General features: G+C 38.4%; 1 protein-coding gene across 1 annotated transcript in view; it reads left to right on the forward strand.

Moving 5' to 3' along the window:
* Positions 1-20,079: 20,079 nt before the first annotated feature.
* The window catches only part of gabrg1 (gamma-aminobutyric acid type A receptor subunit gamma1), a 92,902-nt gene continuing 86,409 nt past the window's right edge, over positions 20,080-26,572 (forward strand). The window contains exons 1-2 of the mRNA XM_069923093.1: positions 20,080-20,104; positions 24,084-24,093. Of these exons, the coding sequence (XP_069779194.1) occupies positions 20,080-20,104; positions 24,084-24,093 (35 nt within the window). The remainder of the gene's footprint in view (positions 20,105-24,083; positions 24,094-26,572) is intronic.

The raw sequence follows: 26,572 nt of genomic DNA on the forward strand, positions 1-26,572 counted from the left end.
TAGATTTATGTAAATTCAACTGAAGTATTTTATTCTGTAATAAAGAATGCATCACAGTTATAAATCCCTTCTTACCACCCTCAGTAAGAAAAAATTCAAACTGAGACTGTCTAGGTAACCGTAAAATATATACAATATTATCCAACAATAAAGGTTTAATTTGATAATAAGAAAAAAGAGTATTTGAAGATATATCATATATCTTTCTTTGGAAAGAAATAAAAGATCCTGCTTCATAACAATCTTGCACCAATTTAACACCCTTTTGATTCCATAACTTCAAAAGCTGATTAAGTGTAAAGGGGAAAAGCTTATTTTGATACAAAGGAGTTTTGCCTGAAATCTTTTCTTGAGTACCTATAACTTCCTTTTATTTTAACATAAATCCATTAAATGTTTCAAAAGATGTAAATTATAACTACTCAATAACTTAGGATTTCATCTATAAATAAACTGATCCCCTTCTCACCAATTTGAGATCATTCAATATTAGCCCATATCAAAGGTTTATCCATTTAAACATCCTATTAATAAATTTCAATTGTGCTGCATCATAATAATTTTGAAAATTAACCTCTTAATTCATATTTCCAGGTTAATTTTTGTAAGGATACCCTTACCATTGTATCCTTCCATAAAAGTTTCCTCATCAAAGCATTTAAATCCTTAAAAATTCTTTGAGGAATCTTTCTATTCCTTGGAATAGATTGAAATAAATACTGAATTTGATGAAAAATGTTCATTTTAATTCAATTAACTCTTCATATTAATGTAATCAGTAAATCTTTGCATCAATTAAAATCATGATTAATTTTAGACAATAACAGTAAATAATTTAATTCATATAAATGACTATAATTACCATTTACCTTAACACTGAATTACTTAATCTGATCCAACCTTTTGAATTTCACAATATGCTTACAAGAAAAATAATCCATTTCAGCCAATAACATAATCTCAATCTTTTCCCAATTGATTTTATAACTTGATATCTCAGCGTACTGTTCCAATCTATCATCTAGAAACTTCAAAAAATTCTGAAGTTCTGTTAAATATATCAAAATGTCATCCACAAATAAATTTAAATTAATCAGATTCACCTTAATACTTTTAATATTACTATCTAATATTACTAGTCCTCATGATATGCATCCAAGGGTTCTGAAGGAAATGGCAGAAGTTATAGTTGATGCATTGGTGGTCATATACCAAAATTCCTTGGATTCTGGGCAGGTCCCGGCAGACTGGAAAACAGCAAATGTCACGTCACTTTTTAAGAAGGGATGTAGGCAGAAGACTGGAAATTATCAGTCAATTAGCTTGACGTCTGTAGTTGGAAAATGTTTGAAGTCATCATTAAAGATGAAATAGTGAAACTTTTGGAACATAAGGGTTCAATCAGGCAGACACACCATGGTTTTAGAAAGGGAAGATCTTGTTTGACAAACTTGTTAGGATTCTTTGAGGATTATAATGGGTGCGGTGGATAGAGGGGAACAGATTGATGTTGTATATTTGGATTTGATAAGGTGCCGCACAAGAGACTTATCAGTAAGTTACAGGAAAGTGGAGTCCGGGAAGTATATTGGCCTGGATTGAAAATTGGTTGTCTGACAGGAGGCAAAGAGTCAGGATAAGTGGGAGTTTTTCAGGTTGGCAGAGAGTGGTAAATGGGGTGCTGCAGGGGTCGGTGTTAGGCCCACAACTGTTCATCATTTACATTGGTGACTTGGAGGAGGGGACAAAATGTGGTGTAGCCAAGTTTGCAGATGACACCAAATTGAGTGGAGGAGCAAATTGTAATGAGGATGTGGAGAGTCTGCAGAGGGATATAGTTAAGCTAGATGAATGGACAAAGTTCTGGCAGATGGAGTACAATGTTAGTAAGTGTGAGGTTATCCACTTTGGCAAGAAAAATAAAAGAGCTGAATATTATTTAAAGGGCGAAAAAATACAGCATGTTGTTGTGCAGAGGGACTTGGGAGTGCTTGTGCATGAATTGCAAAATGTTAGGTTGCAGGTGCAGCAGGTTATTAAGAAGGCAAATGGAATGTTGGCCTTCATCGCTAGAAGAATTGAATTCAGGAGTAGGGAGATAATGTTGCAACTGTATAAGGTACTGGTGAGACAGCACCTGGAGTACTGTGTCCACTTCTGGTCTCTTTATTTGAGGAGAGATATACTGGCTTTGGAGATGGCCAAGAGGAGGTTTACTAGGTTGATCCCTGGGATGAAGGGGTTGACTTATGATGAACGATTAAATCGTCTAGGATTGTATTAGCTCGAGTTCAGAAGAATGAGAGGAGATCTTATAGAAACATATAGGATTATGAAGGGTATGGATAGGATAGATGTAGGAAGGTTTTTTTAAGCTGACCGGGGAAATTAAAATGAGAAGACACAGTCTCAAGATTCGGGGGAGTAGATTTAGGACAGAGATAAAGAAAAATAGTTTGTCCCAGAGAGTAGTGAATGGTTGGAATTCTCTAACCAGGGAAGTGATTGAGGCTGCTTCATTAAACATATTTAAAATTCAGTTAGATAAATTTTTACATGATAAAGGAATTAGGGGATATGGGGAGAAGGCAGGTAGGTGGAGTTAGGTCATAAATTAGATCAGCCATGATCTTACTGAATGGCGGAGCAGGCTCGATGGGCCATTTTTGGTCTACTCCTTTTCCTACTTCCTATGTTCCTATGTTTGTCTAAGCATCTGAGCCAAAGTTCAATAACTAACACAAATAGAGCTTGTAACAAAGGACAGCCTTGTCTAGTTGATCTAGTCAATATAAAAGGTAAATATACCTGCCCATTTGTCACAACTCTAGCAGTAGGACTTCTATATAAGGCCTTAATCCAACCAATAAAAATTGGGCCAAACTTAAATTTCTCTAAAACTTTAAATAAAAAATCATCCACTCTACTCTGTCAAAGGCCTTTTCTGCATCCAATTAAATAACTTTACAATATTATTTGCCAAATAACAATTTTTAATAAAACCCACCTGATCTAAATGATTTAAATCTGGTAAATATTTAGCCAATCTATTAGCTAGAACCTTTGTTCTAGCTAAACTTTATAATCAACATTCAGTCACAATATTGATCTATAAGACCCAGCATCCAATGGGTCCCTATATTTCTTAAGAATAACTATAATATTTGGTTGAGAAAAAGAGCCTGGAAAATAATGAACCTCCATCTCCTGTTTCAATACTTTCATCAATAATAGAATTAATAAGTCCTGAATTTTTTAAATTCAGAAGTAAACCATTGTTTCCTGGAGACTTCCCATTTTGCATGGATTGAAGTGTATCTATTACTTCTTTAGTAGTAAAAGGAGCATCCAAATCTTTAACATCCTTACTACTCAAAAAAGGTAAATCTGGATCAGATAAAAAATTTCAATTTTAACCTCATCCTCCACTATTTCAGAGGTATATAATTTTTCATAAAATTTCTAAACACTTCATTAATTTCCTGAGGTTTATAGGATGTAATCATTTGTTGTTTTTGAGACTTGTTCCATTTTAATTGCCAAGCTAAAACTTTATGAGCTCTTTCCCCTAATTCATAATACCTTTGTCTAGTTCTCTGTAATAACTTCTCCAACTTATGTTTGTAATGAATTATATTGTAATTTCCTATTTGTTAAATGAATTTTCTTAATGTCCGTTGAATCCTGCTATAAATCTTTTCCTAATATCTCTATCTCCTTCTCTAATTTAATTACATCAACTACATGTTGTTTCTTAATTTTAGCAGTAAAACTAATAATTTGTCCCCTCAAATATGTTTTAAAGCATCCCATAAAACAAACTTACTATTAACTGAGTCCATATTTATTTTCAAAAACAACTGTATTTGATCTCTTATAAAATTACAAAATTCTACATTTTTCAACAACAAAGTATTAAATCTCCATCAATATGTGTTATCAATTCTCTCTGAATCTGTACATGTTATTAATAACAAAGAATGATCAGACAAAATTCTACTCTTATATTGAGCCTTCAATATCCAGCCTTGCAATTGTACTGTTACCAAAAATAAATCTATTCTAGAATAAGTATCATGTCAAAATGAATAAAATGAAAAATCTTTCTATTTAGGATTTAATCTCCTCCATATATCTACTAAATTCATATATTTCATTAATGCTATCAACTATTTAGCCAGTTTAGTCCTAACTACTGCTTTTGGAGATGTATCTGGTAATGGATCCAAACAACAATTAAAATCACCTCCTACTATAATGTTTTCATATGCTTGATTTAAAGTAAGAAAATAATCCAACATTAATTTCTCATTCTCTATATTAGGAGCATAAATATTCATTAAAGTCCAAGATTCTGAACAAAATTTACAATTAACAACTAAAAGTCTACCAACTGACTCAATATCTGATTCCAATTTTAAAGGTAACTTTGTATTAATCAAAATAGCTACACCTCTTGCTTTCAAATTAAATGAAGATGCTATAACTTGACCAACCCAATCTCTTTTCAATTTCTGTTGTTCCTTCTCAGTCAAATGTGTTTCTTGCAAAGAAGCAACAACAATCTTCAACTTTTTAATATACACCAATACATTTTTTCTCTTAATTTGATTATTAAGCCTGTTAACATTAAAAGTAGCAAAATTTAAATTAGCCATCATTCCAATTCATTCATTTCAAAAACCACCTTACCACACATGATGGAACTCTTTTCTATTGCAACCCCACAAAGAAAACTAGAAAATCTCCTCAAAGCAAAAAAGAAAGAAAAAAACCCATATGCAAAAAAAAGGAAAAAAAAAAATACTGTACTACTGTATTACCTCCCTCAATTGTGCGGGAGTGACCAGTGCCACAAAGTGGCCAATGACTTCGGAAAGGTCAGTAGTCAAACCATCCCCTCCATCAAACAGAACAAAAATTTAATAATCAATATTTCAAGTATGATGTACTTCCTCCAGATCTCTATTAACTTGATCATCATTGATATCAATTTCAACGAACTGCTGAGATTACTTCTCACACTGCATTCTTCTTCTCCTTATGGACTGGTGCAGGCTGTTGAAAAAGAACTTTCTTTACTTTTCATCTGTTTATTATCCAGTAAAGAATTTGCAAATATGAGAGCTTCAGCATCATCAATAAAGTCTCCATAAAAAACTTTAAGGACAGCAGGATACCGAAAAGCAAATTTTTAACCTTTCATCCACAAAACAGCTTTGTCAGAATTAATTCTTTACGTCATTTAATAACAATTTAACTCAAATCAGCATAAAAGAAAACTATCATTCTTAATTACCAGGGGGCCTTGATTACTTCTCATGTAGCATATCTTTTCATATGTTGCTGGTTTCCTCCTCATATTAGACCAGATCTTCTGCACTATAACATGTTAACTCATTTAACTATTGCCTTTGTGAAGGAGAAAATATAGATTTCCAGTTTTGTAGGAAACACTTATTCCCAGCTGTGGCCGCAAGCAATGTAAAATATATTTTTTTTATCATGATTCACATTAAGACCTTGTACCGCTCAAAATCCAGAACCTAAGTTCAAATGAAATTTTGGTTTTTATAATACCTGTGGTCATTCTAACAATGTATTTCCAAAAGTCTTCCAGATAAAAGCAATTCTGAAGATATGAAGTAAATCTCTGCCACAAGTTTTACATCTCTAAGAGTTGAGAGAGGGATTATGGTATAATTTTTGCAGTGTATGTGGAGTGTAGTAGGTCCTATTAATGATTTTAAACTGTATTTGTCAATGTTTAGTTGCGATTAATACAGTTTGAGACATTTGAGGAATATTACACCAACCAACATTATCATAATTGTATCACTCAGTATAGATTGGCAAGCTACTTTTTAAAATTATATAAATAGATGGTATCAGAGCCTTTGTAGTGTACAGGGCTTCACAAAGAAAATGCTTTTCAAACAGGGATTCTGTTGGAATTTGAAGATAGCCTGTATAATCTGAAAATATTTGAATAAATTAAGATTTGGTAGATTGAATTTACTAGACAATGTTGAAAATTGGTGAAATTATCTTGGCTATACAAATCTTCAACTGTTTTTATACCACTATTAACCCAAGTTTTAAAAATTCCATCTGCAATCAGGTGGGGGATATTGGAGTTATTCCACTAAGGAGTTTTCTGACTTAATGAGATTTTTATACAAATTACTATGTGAGATTCTTGCCATTCTTGCAAAAGAATTTAGAATTATAGTGTTCTTAGTAATATTTAAATGTTTTCTTGAATGTTAGAAAAGGAAGAACTTTTAAAGGAGCATTATTTCATTCATGTTGCTCAATAGGAAGCCATTGCCCTCAGATTTCAACCAATACCATATTGGACAGAATTGAGCTGCAAGGTAGTAACATTTAAAATTAGGAAGATTTTATTCTCCTTTTGGGCCTTAAGTGTTGAGAGTTTGACTCGAGGGACTTTACCTTTCCATAAGAAGCTAGATATTGATTTGTTTAATTCATTAAATAGACCTGGGAATTTTAATTGGGACACATTGGAATAAATATAGAAATTTGGGGAGTACATTCATTTTAATTAAGTTCACTCTTCCAATTAAAGATAATGGCAGTTCCCTCCATTTGTGTAGATCTAATTTAATTCTATTCAATAACCTGATATAATTACCTTTGAGGATTTTGTATGCAGATCTCCTAATTTTTATGCTTAAATATTTAAATCCATTTGGGCACCATTGAAAGGGTTTGACTAGGATCTTGATGTTATTATCTGTATATTAAAAGCCATGAATTCACATTTTAAAAGGTTTAATTTATATCCAGAGGCAGCACTGTATTTTGTTGGAAACATTGTAGAAGGGAGGGTAATGGTTTTGTTGGATCAGACATAAAAACAAAAAAGATCCTCAGAGTAAAGGGCTAGTTTGTGTTCATTTGAGCCAAAATTAATGCTGGTAATGGTGGAATTAGTATCAATAGCAATAGCCAACAGCTCAATAGCTATTGAGAACAGTAGTAGTGAATGCTCTGGATAGCGAGAAGGCATATGTCAGGACTCCATTAGTTACAATTTGAGCTTTAGGATCAGCAACAACAAAAAAAATGTTTCTATGTATTGAATAAATCTGTATGCAAAATTCATTGCTTTAAGAGTTTAGAAAGAAAGCAAGGTTCAATCCTGCTGAATGCCTTCTCTGCAGCCATCAACATTATCAACATGGGATCATTTTGCATAAATACTATTTCCATTATGTGAAAAATTATCCCTGCATTGTCAAATCCATATCAGTTTCTGACAAAGCCTGTCTGATCAGCATTAATAATTTTAGGAATAATCTCATCTATTCTCAATGCAATTAAGTTTGATAAAATTTTGTAATCTGAATTCAAAAGACTAAGGGGCCGATAAGAAGTACAATTTTATCTGTCCTTCTCAGATTTTGGCAGTAATGTTGTTGTAACCAAATCCAAAGAACTAGGCAGAGTTTTATTAGTCAGTGCTTCCTTGAACATTTTTGTTAAAATGGTTAAAAGCTTATCTGAAAAGGCACTAAGTTATTTAATTGGAAAGCCATCTGGCCCTGGAGCTTTGTTTTGTAGTGACTTCAGATATATCAGCCTCAAGACAATCTTTCTCCTAAGGATCTAACTTAAACAGATTTAATGAGTTCAATAAATGTGTTATTGTTCTGTTTTTTATATTATGATTTGTGTTATATAATATTTCATAAAACTATAAATTCTAGATTTATGTTCTTTGAACTAATGAGGGATTTGCCATCATTCATAACAATAGATTGGAAAAAAAAACTATTGTTTCTTCCTTTTTAATTTTCAAGGCTAATAAATTATTAGCATTTTTTCTGAATTCCTAATAATAATAGTTGGTCCTGGCAAGTCTGGCTCAGCTTTACTTGTACATAAATTATTATATTGGATCCCTTTTAAAGCCAATGTGTTAAGTACTTCTTCAGTTTTAGTAAAAGCATGTTTACATTCAAGATTTCTTATCTCTTACTCTAGAGATGCAAGAGTTTTCTTTTTTTCTCTTATCTAATGCATGCTAATATGTAAGGACTTGTCCTCTCATATATGCTTTTAAAGCTTCCCATATGTTAACATGGGAAGAACAATTTGAATGGGTTTCCATAAATAAATCAATGTGGCCATTCATAAATCTGAGAAATTTGGTATCATTAGGCATATATGTTTTAAATCGCCAACTATCAGATGATGATTGTGTTAGATCGGTCTTCCAAGTCAGAATGTACAGCTGGTAGATAGGAGCACTCAGTAAACATGGATATTATACTATGGGACATTAAAAACATCTCAATCATAAAATAGGAGTCATTTACTTCTGGGTTAAGTTGACATCAAATTTCACATAACTCCAATCCCTAATACCCTGATCCAGGACTGACGCTGCCCTTAAACGATTAAAAGATTTTGGTGTGGATCAATCCATTGCTGGATATTGGACTAAATTACAGTCAGCACCAACCAGACATTGGTCCAAAGCTGTCATAAGTTTTAATACCAAATCATTTTTAAAAAGTGGGATCGTTGTGGTTGGGGCCATGTACATTAATCAGTGTGACCCTGTTCATATTAATTTCACAATTAACTAAAATAAGTCTGCCGTTCTTGTATTTTTCTATTTATATTAGGTAAAACTTCACATTTTTTATTTACAAGTATAGCTACTTCCCTTGCTTTTGTGGTAAATGAAGAATAGTAAACATGTCCAACCCTATCCCTTTTTAATTTTATATGTTCTGTGTCAGAGAGGTGAGTCTTTTCAATAAACACTATATCAGTAGAATGTCTCTAAATATGTAATATTTTTTCCCTCTTAATTGAAGAATTAACCCCTCTTACATTCAAGGATATTATTTTAAGTTGACTAATCATACCTTAAAGAAAATAAAAAGCTAGGTACCTCAGTGCATAAAGATAGAGTGAGAAACATAGGAGTGAGAGTAATTAAAAAACAGAACCACATCATATCCCCGATTGAGACCCACCCATTAACGACCCCTAAACTAAACATCCCAGGGGATAGGCTACTCTCTCTCTCTCTCTCTCTCTCTCTCTCTCTCTAAGTATACAAGAGTTCTCAACAGTTACAAAATAAAACATAATGAGCATTAAACCACATTAATTAAGAATTCTGCATTCTACAACCACTAAATGAGTACAACCAATGCCTAGGAGCACGTACATAAAACCTGGTAAAGCAACATGCATAAAAATTAGATTATAACATATCTAAATGTTCAGTAAAAGAAACATCACAAATCAAAAATATCTTAAAGCACTAGAGTGAGACAAAGTGTGGAGTCAAAAATTAATGAGATGTTTTTTTTTCCCAAGTGTGGAGGCCTGCGTGCCAGGCTACAACTAAAACCACTCAGGCCAACCCTACCGAGTAGTTTCCTATTGAATTCTCAGTGTTTGGTAAACAAAGAGGAAGACCTCTGTCATCACACAGAGAAGGCTTACAGAGACATGGCTTAATAGCAGGGTACCCGATAACGTGGTGGAATTGGAAGGTCGAATAGTTTTCAGGGCTGAAATAATAGTGGCAGCGACTGGAAAAAGCAAAGGAGGTGGTTTATACATCTATGTAAATTGATTATGGTGCATTAACTCTATCATTGTTGACACTCATTGCTCTGCAGGTCTGGTATACCTGATTATTAAGTGCAGGCCTTTTTATCTACCAAGATTATTTACATGTATCATTGCTGCAGCAGTTTATATTACCTCCGGATGCAAATGCTAAAGCAGCCATGAAAGACCTCAGACCTGCTATCAGCATGTTGCAGACATTACATCCAGATGGAGCCTTTATTGTGGCTGGAGACGTTAATCATTGTAATTTACATGTAGTGCTTCCAAGATTCCATCAAAATGTAATGTGTAATACGAGGGTTAGATCAGGTTTATACAAACATGGCTGATCCTTACAAAATCACTATCCTCCCTCACTTGGGTCAGTCTGACCATCTCTCATTGTATATGATCCCCAAGTACAGCCCAGTCATCAAATGGGTAAATCCAGCAAGTAAGACTATTAAGGTCTGGCTGGGGAGTGCTGTCTTTGTTCTTCAGCAGCATTTTCAACCTACAGACTGGAGTATGTTTGCTGCTCATGCTACAGTAGATTCTCAGGTTGATATTGATTCATAGACCAACCCTGTTCTTGAGAATATCAACAGGTGTGTGGATGGAGTGACATCACAGAAGAAAATAAAAATATTTTCTAAACTCTAGATGAACAGAGGATGCTCAAAGTCCGAGATTCAGCCTTCAGATCTCATGACAAACTTATGGATTAACCAGGACCAACTTAAGGAAGGGAATCTCTCAGGTGAAACATATATATAAGCAAAAGATCAAAGAGCATTTCATATCCTTGGACCCTCGGCACATGTGGCAGGCCATACAGATTAGTATTGCATCTCATTCTAGTTGTGAATCCCTAAAATTCTCTGAGGAGCTTAACTATTTTTTATGCTTGCTTTGACCGAGAGAACAAGGAGGCCACTTCCATGGTGGATCTTTTACCTGATGAAATACCTCTCTTAATCTCCATCAATCATGTGTGGGCCACACTGAGTAGGGTGAATATACAGAAGACAGCTGATCCAGATGGAATACCTGTGCAGAACAACTGACTGGAGTTTTTACAGATATTTTCAATCTGTCCCTAACCCAGGCAATTGTTCCATATAACCACTTACAGCACAGAACAGGCCAGTTCGGCCCTACCAGTCCATGCCGTAACAAATCCCCACCCTCCTAGTCCCACTGACCAGCACCCAGTCCATACCCCTCCAGTCCTCTCCCCTCCATGTAACTATCCAATCTTTCCTTAAATGCAACCAATGATCCTGCCTCAACCACATCTGCCAGAAGCTCATTCCACATCCCTACCACCCTTCTCAAGTAAAGAAATTTCCCCTCATGTTCTCCTTATAATTTTCCCCCTTCAATCTTAAACCATGCCCTCTAGTTTGAATCTCCCCCATTCTTAATTGAAAAAGCCTATCCACATTTAGTCTGGCTGTCCCTTTTAAAATCTTAAACACCTCTATCAAGTCCCCCCTCAATCTTCTACGCTCCAGAGAAAAAAAACCCAGTCTGCACAACCTTTCCCTGTAACTCAAACCTTGAAATTCTGTCAACATTCTTGTGAACCTTCTCTGCACTCTCTCTATTTTGTTTATATCTTTCCTATAATTTGGTGACCAAAACTGCACACAGTACTCCAAATTTGGCCTCACCAATGCCTTGTACAATTTCATCATAACCTCCCTACTCTTGAATTCAATACTCCGATTTATGAAGGCCAACATTCCAAATGCCTTCTTCACCACACCATCTACCTGAGTATCAGCCTTGAGGGTACTATTTACCATCACTCCTAAATCTCTTTGTTGCTCTGCACATCTAAATAGCATATCATTTAATGCATATGACCTATTTAGATTTGCCTTTCCAAAATGTAACACCTCACACTTATCTGTATTAAATTCCATCAGCCATTTCTCAGCCCACACCTCCAGCCTTCCTAAATCACCTTTTAATCTACGGTAATCTTTCTCACTGTCCACAACACCACCAATCTTTGTATCATCCGCAAACTAGCTTATCCAATTCTCCACCCCTACTTCCAGATCGTTTATATATATAACAAACAATAGTGGACCCAGGACCGATCCCTGAGGAACTCCACTAGTCACCGGCCTCCAATTGGACAAACAATTTTCTACCACTACTCTGACACCTCCCATCCAACCATTGCTGAATCCATTTCACTACCTCCTTATTTATACCTAATGCCTTCACCTTTTTTCCTAACCTCCTAAGGGAACTTTGTCAAAAGCTTTACTAAAGTCTAAATAGACAACATCCACAGCTTTCCCTTCATCAACCTTTTTTGTAACCCTCTCGAAAAACTCAATCAGGTTTGTCAAGCATGATCTACCCCTGACAAAACCATGCTGATTACTCCCTATCAATCCCTGTACCTCCAAATATTTGTAAACACCATCCTTCAGAACACTTTCCATCAACTTGCCCACCACAGACGTCAGACTCACGGGCCTATAAAAGCTTTAAGACTGCTACCATCGTTCCTGTGCCAAAGCGCTCTACCGCTATGGGTCTAAATGACTATTTTCCAGTTGCAGTCACCTCCATCATCAAAGTGTTTTGAGAGGTTAGTCTTATCTCATCTGAAATACTGTTTTGCCTGCCACTATGGATTCTCATCAATTCCCCTACCATGTTAATAGGTCATCCAAGGATGCCATTTCAACAGTGCTTCACTTTTCTTTGACTCATTTGGATAGCTCTAAATGTTAGAATGCTCAGCTTTCAATGGTGTTGCCCCTCTAAGCTGATAACCAAACTTCATCTACATGGTATCAGCCCATCCCTTTGTAAATAGATTTTGAACTTCTTTATTCGGTTAAAATGGGCAATATTTTCTCTTCCATTCTCACTTTGAATACTGGTGTGCCCCAAGGTTGTGTGTTGAGCCCCCTTTTATATTCCCTCTTTACCTCCAACTGTGTTCCTATGTATAGTACAAATTTAAATTCGCAGATGGCATCATGGTGGCAGGCCTGATTAAAGGAGATGATGAAATGGCCTAAAGGGATGAAGTTCAGCACTGGGCCTTGTGGTGTGCCAATAACAACTTGACACTCAACACTCAGAAGACCGAGGAGATCATCATGGACTTCAAGGATGTCAGAAGTCACACTCACGTTCCGATTTACATCAATTGAATGGTGGTGGAGTGTTTACCGATCTTTAAATTTCTTGTCGTCTATATTTCTGAAGATCTCACTTGGTCATGAATTTTTTAATTCTAAATTAAAAGGCAAACAGCATCTTTATTTTTTGAGGAGCGCGAGGAAGATACCCTCTGTCCCGGGATACTGTTGGATTTCTGCAGATACACTATTGAGACTGCTAACATATAGTATTTCGGAGTAGTAAGGGAATTGTCTTTCACAAGATCTCAAGTCATGAAAACTGCCCACAGATTATTGGAATCCAATTGTCTACCATCAAAAACATCTCTAGGGAATGATGTCTGAGCAGGGTAAGAAACATTATCACAAATGCAACACCCCAAAATCATGAGCTATTTACTCTTCTCCCTTAGGGAAGATGCTACAGGAGCCTTTGATCATGCACCAGTAGGCTCAATAGAGCTTTTCTTTATGAAGCTGTGACTATGTTGAACACTGGAGCTCTATTTTTTAACCATCAGTTCGATGCTGATTGTATTTCATTGCCTAGTTTACAGGTACAATGACAATAAAGTGAATAATCAATGTGATAGCCAGGTAGGAAAGAATCCATGTTGTGAAACATATCAGGATCACAGCTGTCCATCCAAGGATCACTTAAGTAAATCATCAAATTCTGTAGGCACTGTAGTTGAAGTCAAAAACACAAAATTCTGGAGAAGCTCAACAGTTTAAACAATATCCTTTATATTGCAAAGCTAATGATACATAACTGACATATCGGGCTTGAGCCCTTCATCAACCTGAAACATTAGTTATGTATCTTTACCTTTGCTATATAAGGACACTGTTTGGCCTACTCAGCCTCTCCAGCATTTTATGTTTTTTTCACTCAATGCATAAAAGCATCCTCATCACAATCACCCATTCATGGTGCATGGAGCAAGAAGACTTTCAGTCATTATTGTTGATAGATTTCAGAAACTCCTCCACTGCAGCCGGTGTAACAAACATCTTGGTGACTCTTTTATGCATAACCCAAAGATTAGCTGGATAATGCAGGGAATAGTCAATGCCCCTCTCCTTTAGGCTCTTCTTGACCTCCTTGAAGGTGCCCTTAAGGCATTGCAATCTTGAGCTACAGATGGGAAATATATAAATCGTGTTTTTTTCATAATGAATTTCTCCTTTTGGCCTGGCCAGGTGCATAATCTTCTCCTTGTTCTTAAAGTTGTGGAGCTTCACGATTATGTCTTGGTCTCCGTGAGTCGTCACCACGGGTGGGGGTTTTTCCCAAATAGTGGGCTCTCTCACAGGTGATGGGAGCAGGAAAGTTTTTGACACCAAAGATTTCTGATAGGATTCGTTCCAAAAATCCAGCTGAATTGCAACTTTCAGGTTTCTCAGGGAGATTAATTATCCAAATATTGTTTCACCTGCTCCTGTTTTCCAAGTCATCCACCATGTCTATCAACAACTGCATCTCTCTCTCTCAAATTCCCCAGCATGCGTGGTGACTTAAATTATGTTGTAGTCATTAGCCGATACACATCTTTCCATTTCCTTAACTTGGTCAACTAGTGGTGATAATGCAGATTCTATTTTAATTAACAAGCACTGGATGTCAGTTGCTTTCCCAAATGACCATCATGACTGTCTCAAGCGAAAATTTTCCCCCTTTTACAGAGTTGATCGCCATCTTTGCAAAATACAAAGGACTGTTTGTTTCTTTTTTTTGAAAATGCATTTATAATTTTTAAATCCTATAACATCAATTATAATATATTCATACAGAGCGTATATCATTGAATTTAAAAAAAAGCCTCCCTCTCCCTCCCCACTAACACCCACCCTCCTCCCACTTCTACTCTCTAAGAAAGAAGAAAAGAAACATTTAAGAAACATTCAACTATTTAGCTGTGAAAACCGAGACTCCCACCAGAATGGATTGAGAGATTAAATCTTCAAACCAAGAATTTTTAGGTATGGGCGCCATACTTTTATCCCTGTTGTTCCCGTTTCCTTCTTACAGCGAAAACATCTGTCTGATATTGTTGGGTCCCATTTATTTAACTTTTGGGGTGTGGTGTATAGCCTGTGTAACCAATTATATTGTATCATTCATAACCTCGTGTTTATTGTATTTCTCATAGTTCCGGAGCATAGGTTTTTCCATGTTTCATTCTTTATCTTTATGTTTAGATCTTGTTCTCATTTTTGTTTGGGTTTACAGCTTGTTTCCTCATTCTCTTTCTCTTGCAGTTTGATGTACATGCTTGTTATAAATGTTATCAATTCTAACAGAGAACTTCTTCAAGGAGCTAAAGAAAATAATAAGGAAATTCTTATGGAAAAGGAGAAACCAAGGATAGCACTAGATAAATTAACAGAATGGTACAAACAAGGGGGCTTACAGCTACCAGACTTTAAGAATTATTACAGAGCTGCACAATTAAAATATCTATCAGATTTTTATCAAACAAGGGAAAAACCAGATTGGACCAGATTAGAGCTAGATAAAATAGGGCAGAAGGTACACAAACATATACTATATAAGTGGGATGAAAAGCTGGTGCAACATAGGAATTCACCAGTATTGCACCATCAGCTCAACATATGGAAGAAGATTCACGTAGAAAGGAATAAAACAAATTATCAACTACCAAAACTAATATTGATGCAAAATCAACGAATCCCTTTCACAATAGATAACCATTCCTTTAGAGAATGGGAGAGAAAAGGGATCAAAAGAATAGAAATTTGTTTTTCAGGAAATAAATTATTATCTTTTGAACAAATGAAGGACAAATATGGTATAATTGATGGTACAATGTTTGCATACCACCAACTGAAAACCAACTTGAAGGACAAATTGGGAAGCAGGCTGAGGTTACCAGAAGGAAACAATTTTGAATATGTGATTACAGACACAATGATAATTAAAACATGTATATTTTTGAGGAATATTTGGAGAAAGATTATTTCTTGGGACCCTAGAAACTTTGATTGCTCTTTGCGCATGGATTTTCTGATCATCCTCTGTTTTCCTAGGAAAGGAGAAATGGCATCCATGAGGAGTTTCATCCTCAGTGAGCGCTGCTATGCGAATAATTCTGATGCAAAGTCCACGGACTGTACAAAGGGGTTCAATTAGCTTAAACATGTACACACCAATCTTATTATCTTTGCAGGCTCCACGTGTCTGACTGTCCCTGAAAGGGCCAGATTGTCTCTTTATACAGGCTGGTGATTGACAGCTGGGTGGTGGGGCCAGCCTCCTAGGTTGCCTACCTGCAGGTACAGCGGTTACCCCCCTGCAATAGGCTGGTAGGAGTGTGGCCAGTGCAATGGTTGCATCACCACATTTACCCACTTCTTAAAATGAGTCCTTGGAGGGGGAGGGATATCCTCAGTACCGGGTAGTATCTACAATATATGGGAGTCTATCAGTTATCTGTGCCTCTGGGACCATCACAGGACAGCCTCCTGGTCAATGATTGGTAGGATTCGCTGGGTCTGGATGGCCGGGGATGGGGGGTGTCTGGCAGAGAGGGGGTGTAGGTATTTGGTGTGTCCACAGGGAGATGGACCCTCTGGAGAGGCCGAGAAAGGGTGTCGGCTCTCGGTGGACCCTGGAATAGCCAGGGGTGCCCAGGGTGAGAGGGCTGGACCCCTGCTGGTGCCAAGTCCCTGGTTGAGACAATGTCCTCACATCTATTGGGGTACCTGACATAGGCATAATTTGGGTTTGAATGGAGGAGGTGCACCTGCTCAACCAGAGGGTCTAATTTGTGGGTCCTCATGTTTGTGGAGGACTACTGGTCCCGGAGACATCAGCCATACTGGCAGGACGATGCCAGTCGCTGTTTTCCCAGGAAAAGAAAAAAGGCATTCATGAGGAGTTTGATTTGTAGCCATGCACAAGAGCAACTATATGGCATGGAGTGCCTCGGGGAGGGCATTTTGCCACTAGTTTATGGACCAGCCTTTTGACCTCAGGTCCAGGAGGACCACCTTCCAGATTACCCTGTTTTCACATTTTACCTGTCCATTACCCCTGGGGTTGTAGCCAGTCATGCAACTGTCAGTTACTGGTGCAGCTCCTCACACGTGAAGCTGGACCCCTGGTCACTGTGGGTAAATACCGGGTATCCGAACATGGTGAACATCTGTGCCAGTGCCTTGATAACGGAGGTGGTGGAGGTATCAGGGCAAGGGATGGCGAAGGGAAGATGGGAGTATTTGTCTATGACTGAGAGGAAATAGACGTTCTTATTCATGGAAGGCAGTGTTCCCTTGAAGTCGACGCCGAGTGGCCTTTACTACATGGGCCTGTGGTAGGCAGAAGAAGTGCGCTTTGCACTCCGCACAGAATCTGTCATGATCTAGACTTCTTGGATGTTGGAGGGGAGGTTCCAGGACTTAATGAAATGGTACAAGCACATGGTGTCATGCAGCAGCTGAAGCTGTTCGGACTGCACATTGGCACCTCGGGGAGTCATTGAGTGTGATGCACTATGGTGACAGTAAGCAGACACAAGATTCGAAAGACTAAATAACAGGCTTTATTCTACTTAAAGTCTGCTGCTGTAGTCAGCTGCAACTCCGTGTGACTGACATCGAGGGGCCAGATATGGCTTATATCCCGGCAGATGATTGGCAGCCGACCGAGTGGGGCTTGATCCATTCAGGTCAGCTGAATGACAGCTGGCCAGATGTGGTCTGTCCTCTGGTGATCTTCCTGCAGGTACACAGATAGGCACATGTCACCACATTGACATTCCCCAGCCTATATTGGATGTCATAGTTGAACGTGGCCAGCTTGACTCTCCAGCGCAAGATCTTGTCATTTTTGATCTTGCTTCTCTGGTTGGTGGTGAACATGAAAGCCACCGCACACTGGTCAGTGAGGAAGGTGAACCTCCTGCCTGGCGCCAGTGGTGGACCACTTCCACGATCATCTGGGATTCTATTTTGATGGCAGAGTGTGCAAGCTCTGAACCATGAAGGGTCCTGGAGAAAAATGCCATGCATCTTCCTCCTTGATTGAGAGTGGCAGCGAAGGCAACGTCATAAGCATCGCCATCCACCTGAAATGGGGTGTCCTCGCCAACAGCATGCATTGTGGCATTAGCCATGTCCTGTCTGATGCGGGTGAAGGCCTCTTCCACCTCGACAGGGAGGGGAAAAGTGGTGGCTTGGGCCAGTGGGTGAACCTTGTCTGAGAAGCAAAGAATCCACTGGGAGTAGTAAGAGAAGAGCCCTAGGCAGCTATGGAGGATCTTGAGTATGTGGGGGAGGGGCAGTTTCATTAGGGGGCGCATGCATTCTGGGTCAGGACCGATGACACCATGTTCCATGATGTACTCCAGGATGGTAAGGCGAATGGTGCTTAACATGTAATCTCTTTGTTTTAAGTGAGGTTCAGCTCCTCGGCCATTCAGAAAAATCTCTCCAGGTTGGCATCATGGTCCTGATGGCTGGCCATCATGCCTGAAGATGGTGATAATGTCCTGGTATGGGAAATTCACTCTTAGGCTGTGCCAGTCTACAATGTGGTCCATTTCCTGCTGAAACACAGAGACTCCATTTGTGACCCCAAACAGGACTGGTGGAACTGGTAGAGGCATCCGTCTGCCTCAAAGGCAGTATAAGGTTTATCCTGGGCATTAATGGAAAGCAGATGGTAGGTTGACTTCAGGTCATTTGTGGAGAAAACCCTGTACTGGGCTATCTCATTAACCCTGTTGGTGATGCGGGGCAGTGGGTAAGTGTCTAGCTGGGTGTACCGGTTAATGGTCTGGCTATAGTCAATGACCACTCGGTTTGCTGTCCCCTTTTACAACAAGGACTTGGGCTCTCCAGGGGCTGGTGCTGGGCTCTATAACTCCTTCCGCCTGAAGCAGTCTCACCTTTGCCTTGATAAAGGTCCTATTGGCCACACAGTAGCGCCTTTTCTTGGCAACTAAAGGCTTACAATCTGCTGTGAGGTATTTGAAGAGGGATGGAGGGGCACCCATAGGGTGAAAACCTCATAGGTGGACTGCAGGCGGTCTCTAGACTTCCTGCTGTGGATGGTGAGTAGGGGGATTGGGCCACCAAAGGTAAGGTGGAGGTGACACTAGAAGTCATGTCTCAGAATAAGCAGGGCACAGGCCTTGGGCATGACCAGTAGCCTGAAGACTTTTTATGTCCCTCCCCCTCCCCCACTGTCAAGTTCATCCACCAGCACCCTAGTGCCGTGATAGAGTGGTGCTGGGCTGCAAAGGCAATAGCGAAGTTCACTGGGTATACTTTGAGTTTCAGTGTACGGACAACATTTGGGAGCACGGAGCTCTCAATACTACCGCTATCAAACAGGAATTTTGTTACCTTCCCATTGACAGCGATGTCCATCATTGAACGCCTGAGTCCATGGGGTATGACCTCCATTAGTGTGGTGGATGCTAGGACTGCCTCAGGGTCTCAGACACTACTCCCCGATGGTTGTGGCAAGTAGCAGCCAGTGGGTGCCTCTAGGAGCGTGGGGTGCAGTGGGTGTCTGGTTTTGTATGCACAGATGTTGACCATGTCATTTGGTCAGTGAGTTGGGCGTTTTGGGGTGGATGAAGGTCGGCTGTCCCAAGATGGTGGTGCCCAGGAGACATGGCCTTGGTATGGTCAGGCAACTCAACCAGATGTGACATCGAAAGTGATGTCATTGGTATGGGCGGAAGTGACATCGTTGGTACAGGCGGAAGTGACATCATTGGTGTGGGTGGAAGTTGGGTGATAAAAGATGGCACCACCCATGGTGAGCACATGACAGTAGCATGGCTGGACAGCTGGGCCAGAAGTGACATCGTCAATGTGGGCGGAGAAATTGTGCTGCCCGGAAGCTCCCAGTTGGTTCCAGAGAGCCGCAGCATTCCCGGTGGGTTTGGAGAGGCAAACCTTTTCAAAGTGGCCTATCTTGCCGCATTGGGAGCAATGTGCATTCCTTGCAGGGCATTTCTTCTGGGACTGTCCGTCCAACCCACACTGGGACCTGCAGTACTTACAGCAGCAATCATCTCTTTAATGTGGGGTCCCTCAGTAACTGCTGTCATTGGTGTCAGCCAGGCCAGAGATTAAGGGAGGCTACCATCAAAAGACTCTACATGGTGAGCTGCAGCTCCTTGGGAGAGGACCACCTCCTTGATCCTGGTAAGGGAGACATTAATCTCCTCTAACAGTCTCTGTCAAGTCGCCCTCGACCACAACCCTTGTATGCAGGCATCTCGGACGAGTCGCTCCACCTCCCCAGCAGTCACCCCAGCTTCAATTCTGCATAGGCATGCTAGTTCTTGCAGTGCCCCCAGGTAAGCATTTGCAATCTCACCTGGCTGCTGTACCCTGATGCTGAGCTGGTACTGGGCATAGAGTATGTTTGTTGGGGGCCGGTCCATGCTTTCCAAGATGACCTTCACAGACCGTGCAATCTCGAATAGCCTGGAAAGTGGATGGGCCCAGCCTCGTGTGTAGTACCAAGAGTTTCTTCTGGTTAGTGTTGATGACCTCACCCTTTGTGTGGATGATCCCCTCAATTGCATGCTTCCAGATCTTGAAGTATGCTGGAGGGTCCAGGTTTTGAGGGTTGATATCCAGCCTCTCGAGGAATTTCTCTATGGTCTTTTTAATTTTGAGCTAATTAAATTGTGAGCACTGCTGTGTGAATAATTCTGATGCCAAGTCCACAGACTGTACAACAGGCTTTAATTAGCTTAAACTTGTACACACCAGTCTTAGTATCTTTCCACTTGTCTGACTGTCTCTGAAGGGGCCAGCTTGAGTCTTTATACGGGCTGATGATTGACAGCTGGCAGGTGGGGCCAGCCTCCCAGGTTGCCTACCTACAGGTATAATATTTTCCCCCTGCAGTAGGCTGGTAGGAGAGCAGCCAAGATAGTGGTTGTATCACCATAGCTTCTTGCTACCCCCTGGCTGTTAACCTACTACAAATCCCATTCCCTCATGTAGCCCAAAGATAGGATGGGGATTTCATGGGATGTGGGCATTAACCCTCACCTTCCATTGACTGTGGTTGTTTTTAGACAGTTTCAGCACATTTATTCTCCCACCCAGCTACTGCACAAAGCCCAGTGGCAGTTTAAACTGGGTATGTAATGAAGAGTATAAATGGGATGTCAGCAGCTAGGTACCTCAGCAGCAATCTTCACAGCTCTTTAGCTTGGTTAATTGTTTGATGATATGGGTTAGACACCCGAAAGGATTTTATGAAAACCTTTCATATTTTCTTTTAAGTGCTAGAAGATGTGGCGAGGACCTGCATTAACTGTATAATTCAAACAAAAAATAATCTCCATGGATTTATCAAAAACCATTTTTAATTTCTTAAAATTTAAGGAGCTGATGAATTGACTTGTCAAGTTGAGTAGAATAGACAAGATACAATTGTAAGGAGCTGTGAACCAAATTGATTTCCATTTACTTAATTCAGAGTTGTGGGCAGTTTTGGTGCAGCAGGTATGATCCTGATTTTGATTAATTGCCCCATACTACAATTGGCATTTCCTTTTTCCTTTTATGCATGCAGAGCTCTGCTTTGCAGTAATATGTCCCTGCATCAATTTCTTCATCACAGACTTGAGATCAGTCAGGTTTTCACTTTGTAGATCATTGCCTTGTCACGGATGGAAATCCTTAATTGTGTTACATTTAACCTTGTTCCTGCCCACAATAGAAACAGCACATTAATTTGCTAGGTGGAGATTAAACTGCCTCACCATCTGTGTTTTATGTTCTTGTTCAAGAGAAATATGTGAAGGATTGCTGAAAAATTTGCCCTGTTCTGAGCTGCATCAATCAGCTTCTGACTTCAAGCTGCATTTGGGAGTTATCAGTTCTGTTAAATCTGATAGAAACGTTATATTGTTAGGATGGTCATGAAAGGGTTTTTATTTCTAAAGCCTGCTTAATATTTTGCTCTAGAAAATAAGAAAATATTGCAAGATTTTGGGAATTGGTGACTTCAGAGTCAATGTTGTATTGTCACAATTTCCTTCCTTCCATCGGAGGCCATTGAATGTTGAGTTCTAGCAAGGAGCATTTGGACTACAATATATCATTATTGCTGCAACTTCAAGGTATGGAGTTGAATTTATGTTTTTACTGAAATCAAGCAGTTTTATAGCAGACATTGAATCAACTGCCTTGACTTCCTCTTCAGCAATTATGTTCTTCCTCCTTGGAGGAAGCTTAACCTGCAAGGTAAAGGATTTGCGGTGCATGAAATTGGATGAGGTCAGTTAGAGCAAAAACCTGATTGAAAATTTCAAGCTGTTGTCAGAATACCCAGATAAAAAAAACTTACTTATGAGGGGTTCTATGAGCCATTAGCTGTAATGGGCAAACACTGATTCCTCTATTGGCTTATTCACCTTTTTTTGTATTTGTAGTCCTTAGAAAGTTCACTCAAGAATATAATCATTTTATCCTATTGCATGTAAACTTGATTCTCCCCCTTCAACCTCAGTCACATTGGTTAATCTTTGGTCAAATTAACTTGGCCTCAATAACACAGGATGATTATACTGAGAATTGTTTTACTCACAAGTCTAGGTAGGTAATGGCACACATCTAGAAACACATTGGAGTGTTGGGCATGCACCTTACAGGCTCTGAATTTATTATTTTTGATAGATAATTTGGATGGATTTATAGATTCAAAAGATAGTTGGAGAGGTATATGGGTTAATAAGAATATGGACTAAATGCTGGCACATAGGACCAGTCTACAATGCCAATGGTCACCATTGAGGCTGATGGGCCTGTACCATGCTCTATGTCTCCAAAACTCTATTTCCAAGTTCAAAGGATACTTGTTATAAATTTAAAGAAATTATTCTGAAACATAAAATAAAATGGGCTGAAAAATTGCAAATGGAATTTAATGCAGACAAGTATGAGGCGTTGCATTTTGGAAGGACAAACCAAGAAAGGACATACATGGTAAATAATAGAGCACTGAGAAATGTGGTAGATCAGAGGGATCTGGGAATACAGATACATAATTCACTGAAAATTTCATCTCAGGTAGATAGGGTTGTAAAGAGTCCTTTTGGTATATTGGCCTTCATAAATCAAAGTATTGAGTACAGGAGCTTAAATTAAATTTTTCTTCTTTATTAGATTTGTGAAACAATCTTTTACTAGATGGTTCCCATCTAGTATTGATTGTATTAATTGATTGTATGATAATATTACCTAAATATTTATACCTATTTCAAGGTGTAACAATGTTTTTTCTGAAATTTTACTTTGATAATATTGTTTCTAAGATTTCATCTTGTATTTGGAATGGTAAAGTCGGGGGGGGGGGGCAGATTGAATAAGCTTCACTAACAGAAACCTAAGAAGGATGATAGTATGGCATTACTGAATTTGAGATTTTACTTTTGGGCAGTTAATATTCACGAAATTAATTTTGGATTCATTACTTTGATAAATGTGATCGTCCACTCTGAATGGATTCAGAATTAAAATCTGTCCAGAATTATCCCTTAGCTTCTATTTTAAGACCAACATAACATTTTAGACTTTCTAAGATCAGTAAATATATTTCCAATCCAAATATTAAATATTCATTATATAAATGGTTCCAATTTTGAAGGTATTTTGGGACTAAAGATTTTTGTCTTGGCTAATATACATCTTAATTATTATTTTTTGCACCATCTATTCTTATTTGGAAGATTAAAGGAATTATCTCTTTTGTAGATTTATTCACCAATGGTGGTTTGATGTCTTCTGAACAACTTTCTACCAAATATAATTTACAATACATGCATTTTTTTTAGATATCTACAGATTAGAAATTTCCTGAATACGTTAATGTCTAATTATCTAACAGTACAACAACCAGATTTACTTGACACCTTGTTTCAATTAAACCCCTTTTGAAAGGGTTTAATTGGTACTATTGATACTCTTGTATTAAATTTGAGATCAGTCCCCATGGATAAGATTCGACAAACATGGCAATCGGAACTTCAACTAACATTATCTCCTTTAACATGCAAGAATTACTAAACTAGTAAATATTTCTTCACTTTGTGCACATCATTCTTTAATACAGTTTAAAATAGTTCATAGAGCTTATAGATATATATGTGCTTTTTTTATATAAGCTCCACTTGTGATAGATGCAATACTGATGTGGTTTAATTTACTCATATGTTTTCATCATATCCCATGTTAGAAAAAATTTGGAAAGATATTTTTAAAACTCAATGATATTGGTTATTCAATTACAACCTAACCCCTTAACTATTCTTTTAGAATTACTTATGTAAGTTGTTTACATACTTCTGCATATCTATCGAGTAATAGCTTTCTCTACACTTTTAGCTAGAAGAGCCATTTTACTTCAATGGAAAGACTATGATTCTCCTACATTATTTCAATGGCTTTCTTAAATCTAGAAAAAAAATCAGGTCGGACTTTAAATACAACTACTAAATTTGAAGAAACATGGAAATCATTTATTGAATACTTTAACTGGTATTATTCTATGAATTAACTCTTCCTTTCAAGACGTAATAGAATTCTTGCCACTTTTGTTATCTATGGGTGTGGACCGGAGCTATATTTTAAACTATTCAACTGTTTGTTTTAAATTATATTCTTTTAGTAGATTAGTTAGGTTTTTTTAAATATATAATATTTCAGTTATTTCTTTATCTCTGCTTTCTTTGTTAGGAGAATTATTTCTAATATATCACATTATCACTCTTTGGAATTCATGTACGAAACATAAAATGTAGACTTGGACATATTTTAATTGTGTTATTTCTATTCTCCTTATGCTGTGTATATTATGAAATGTTAATAAAAAGATTGAAAAAGAAAGAAAGAAACTTTTTTCAAACAGCTGCTGCGGGGGCACAACTAGGGCACTCAGCCCACTGGATGAATGTTAGCTCCCAAGGGGTTGTGTTGCTTTAGAGAACATATACTTGTACAATTTTAAACTTTAAAAAAATATTTATTTTAAAATCTCAAAAAAATCATTTATTTATTTATTTCCTCTTTTTCTGCTGCTTCTTTGAGTTTCCGGTTGTGTGAGTGCCGGATAATGGGGATTTTCTGCAATTGATATTAGAGGGAATCAGCAAACTATGCCATGGGATCTTTTATCGCAACAAAAAAAAGAAGAGAAGTCCTTGATTTAGCATCTCAACAAAATGCAAGTACATTTAATGCAGCATCTCCTCCATATGACAAGGGAGTCTCATCTTAGATTATAAAACCAAGTTATTGGAGTGGAAGTGGTGCAGAAGTGTAAACGGGCCACATGCAGAGCCACAGTTGACATACTATTGACTAATTTCCTGTAAAATTCTGCATGAAAATCTGTTCCATCTTTCACACAAGACCAGTTGGCCAATCAGCTCACAGTACTATCCAATATCCCCACTAATATTCTGCATAATATACTGTATCCTTTTTGCATTCCCTTTAAAGCTGAGTATATTCTGGAATAAGATGGGAACCAGCTTCAGCTGATCTCTATTTTATGACCTTGAGCTTGCCAGATGTGACTGGTTGTTTGCATTGCTGTATTATTTCTGTGGCTTTTCCTGGCCCTAGAAGGATATGCTGTGACTCTCCTGCCCTGGACTGAATGCAGATTTCCTTGGGTTCCTCTTCATTTTCTTCATCTTGTATGTCTGTAACAATATCTGTGCCTCCACATCATCGCCTGACACCACTACTAATTTGACAACTGCTCACCATCATCTATTCGCATTGGATGTGGATGTGAAACAGTGTCTGAATGTAATAAGAAAATCTGGGCCTCAGACACTTCGGAAGGCAGACAGATCATTTATGCAGCTTCTACCTTGCATTAAATTCTTGCTTGGAATTTATTTTAGAGATCACGTAAGACAAGTTCCTTGTTCATGGAAAATGTGTGGCTGATAAGGTCAGAAGTTGGAGCACAGAGATCCCCTAGTTTACAAGTCCCACGTTATTATCAGAGATTTCATAGAAAAGATTTTCTTCAGTTAAATTATTTCTTCATCCCTCTGGCTTGCATTCTAACTTGCCATATAGAAGGAAGCCTTCACTATTTGTTAGACTTATTTAGAAAACAAAAAAAGATCAATGCCAATTATAGAAATAATTTTTTGTTCATTTGGTGAAGTAATTACACAGGTTTAAAACAAGGGGGCTGTCGTAACTGGATCATGTAACACCAATGAGCAGTGGATAATTGTTTCAAATGACTATCACTGCTGCTTTATGACAAGTGTTTGCTGTAATGCTCTCAGGGGCATATTGCCCTGATAATACTGAGTACTTTGATTGCAATGCAGCCACTGTGCATTAGACAGCTGATAGTTGCTCCCAACACCCAACCCCAACCCACCAATTTTCCCCTGCAGCCGCTGCAACCGTGTCTGCCTGTCCCGCATCGGACTTGTCAGCCACAAACGAGCCTGCAGCTGACGTGGAGTTTTACCCCCTCCATAAATCTTCGTCTGCGAAGCCAAGCCAATGTGGATAATACGTTGGATGTGGAGACTACTGGGGTGGTAGGTGAGGACAAGGAGAATCCTGTTCTTGTTGCATCTTGGGGTGAAGGGAGTCAGGGCAAATGTGCAAGAAAGAGAGGAGATGCAGGTAAGAGCTGAGTTATGGCAGCAGAGGAGAAGCTGCATTTTTTGAAGGGGGAAGACATCTTACACATTCTGGAATGGAAGATCTCTTCCTGGGAGCAGGTACAACAGAGACAAAAGAATTAAGAGAAAGGAATAGAATTG

This window comes from Narcine bancroftii, chromosome 3 (genome assembly GCF_036971445.1).
Source record: "Narcine bancroftii isolate sNarBan1 chromosome 3, sNarBan1.hap1, whole genome shotgun sequence".
Taxonomy (NCBI): domain Eukaryota; kingdom Metazoa; phylum Chordata; class Chondrichthyes; order Torpediniformes; family Narcinidae; genus Narcine; species Narcine bancroftii.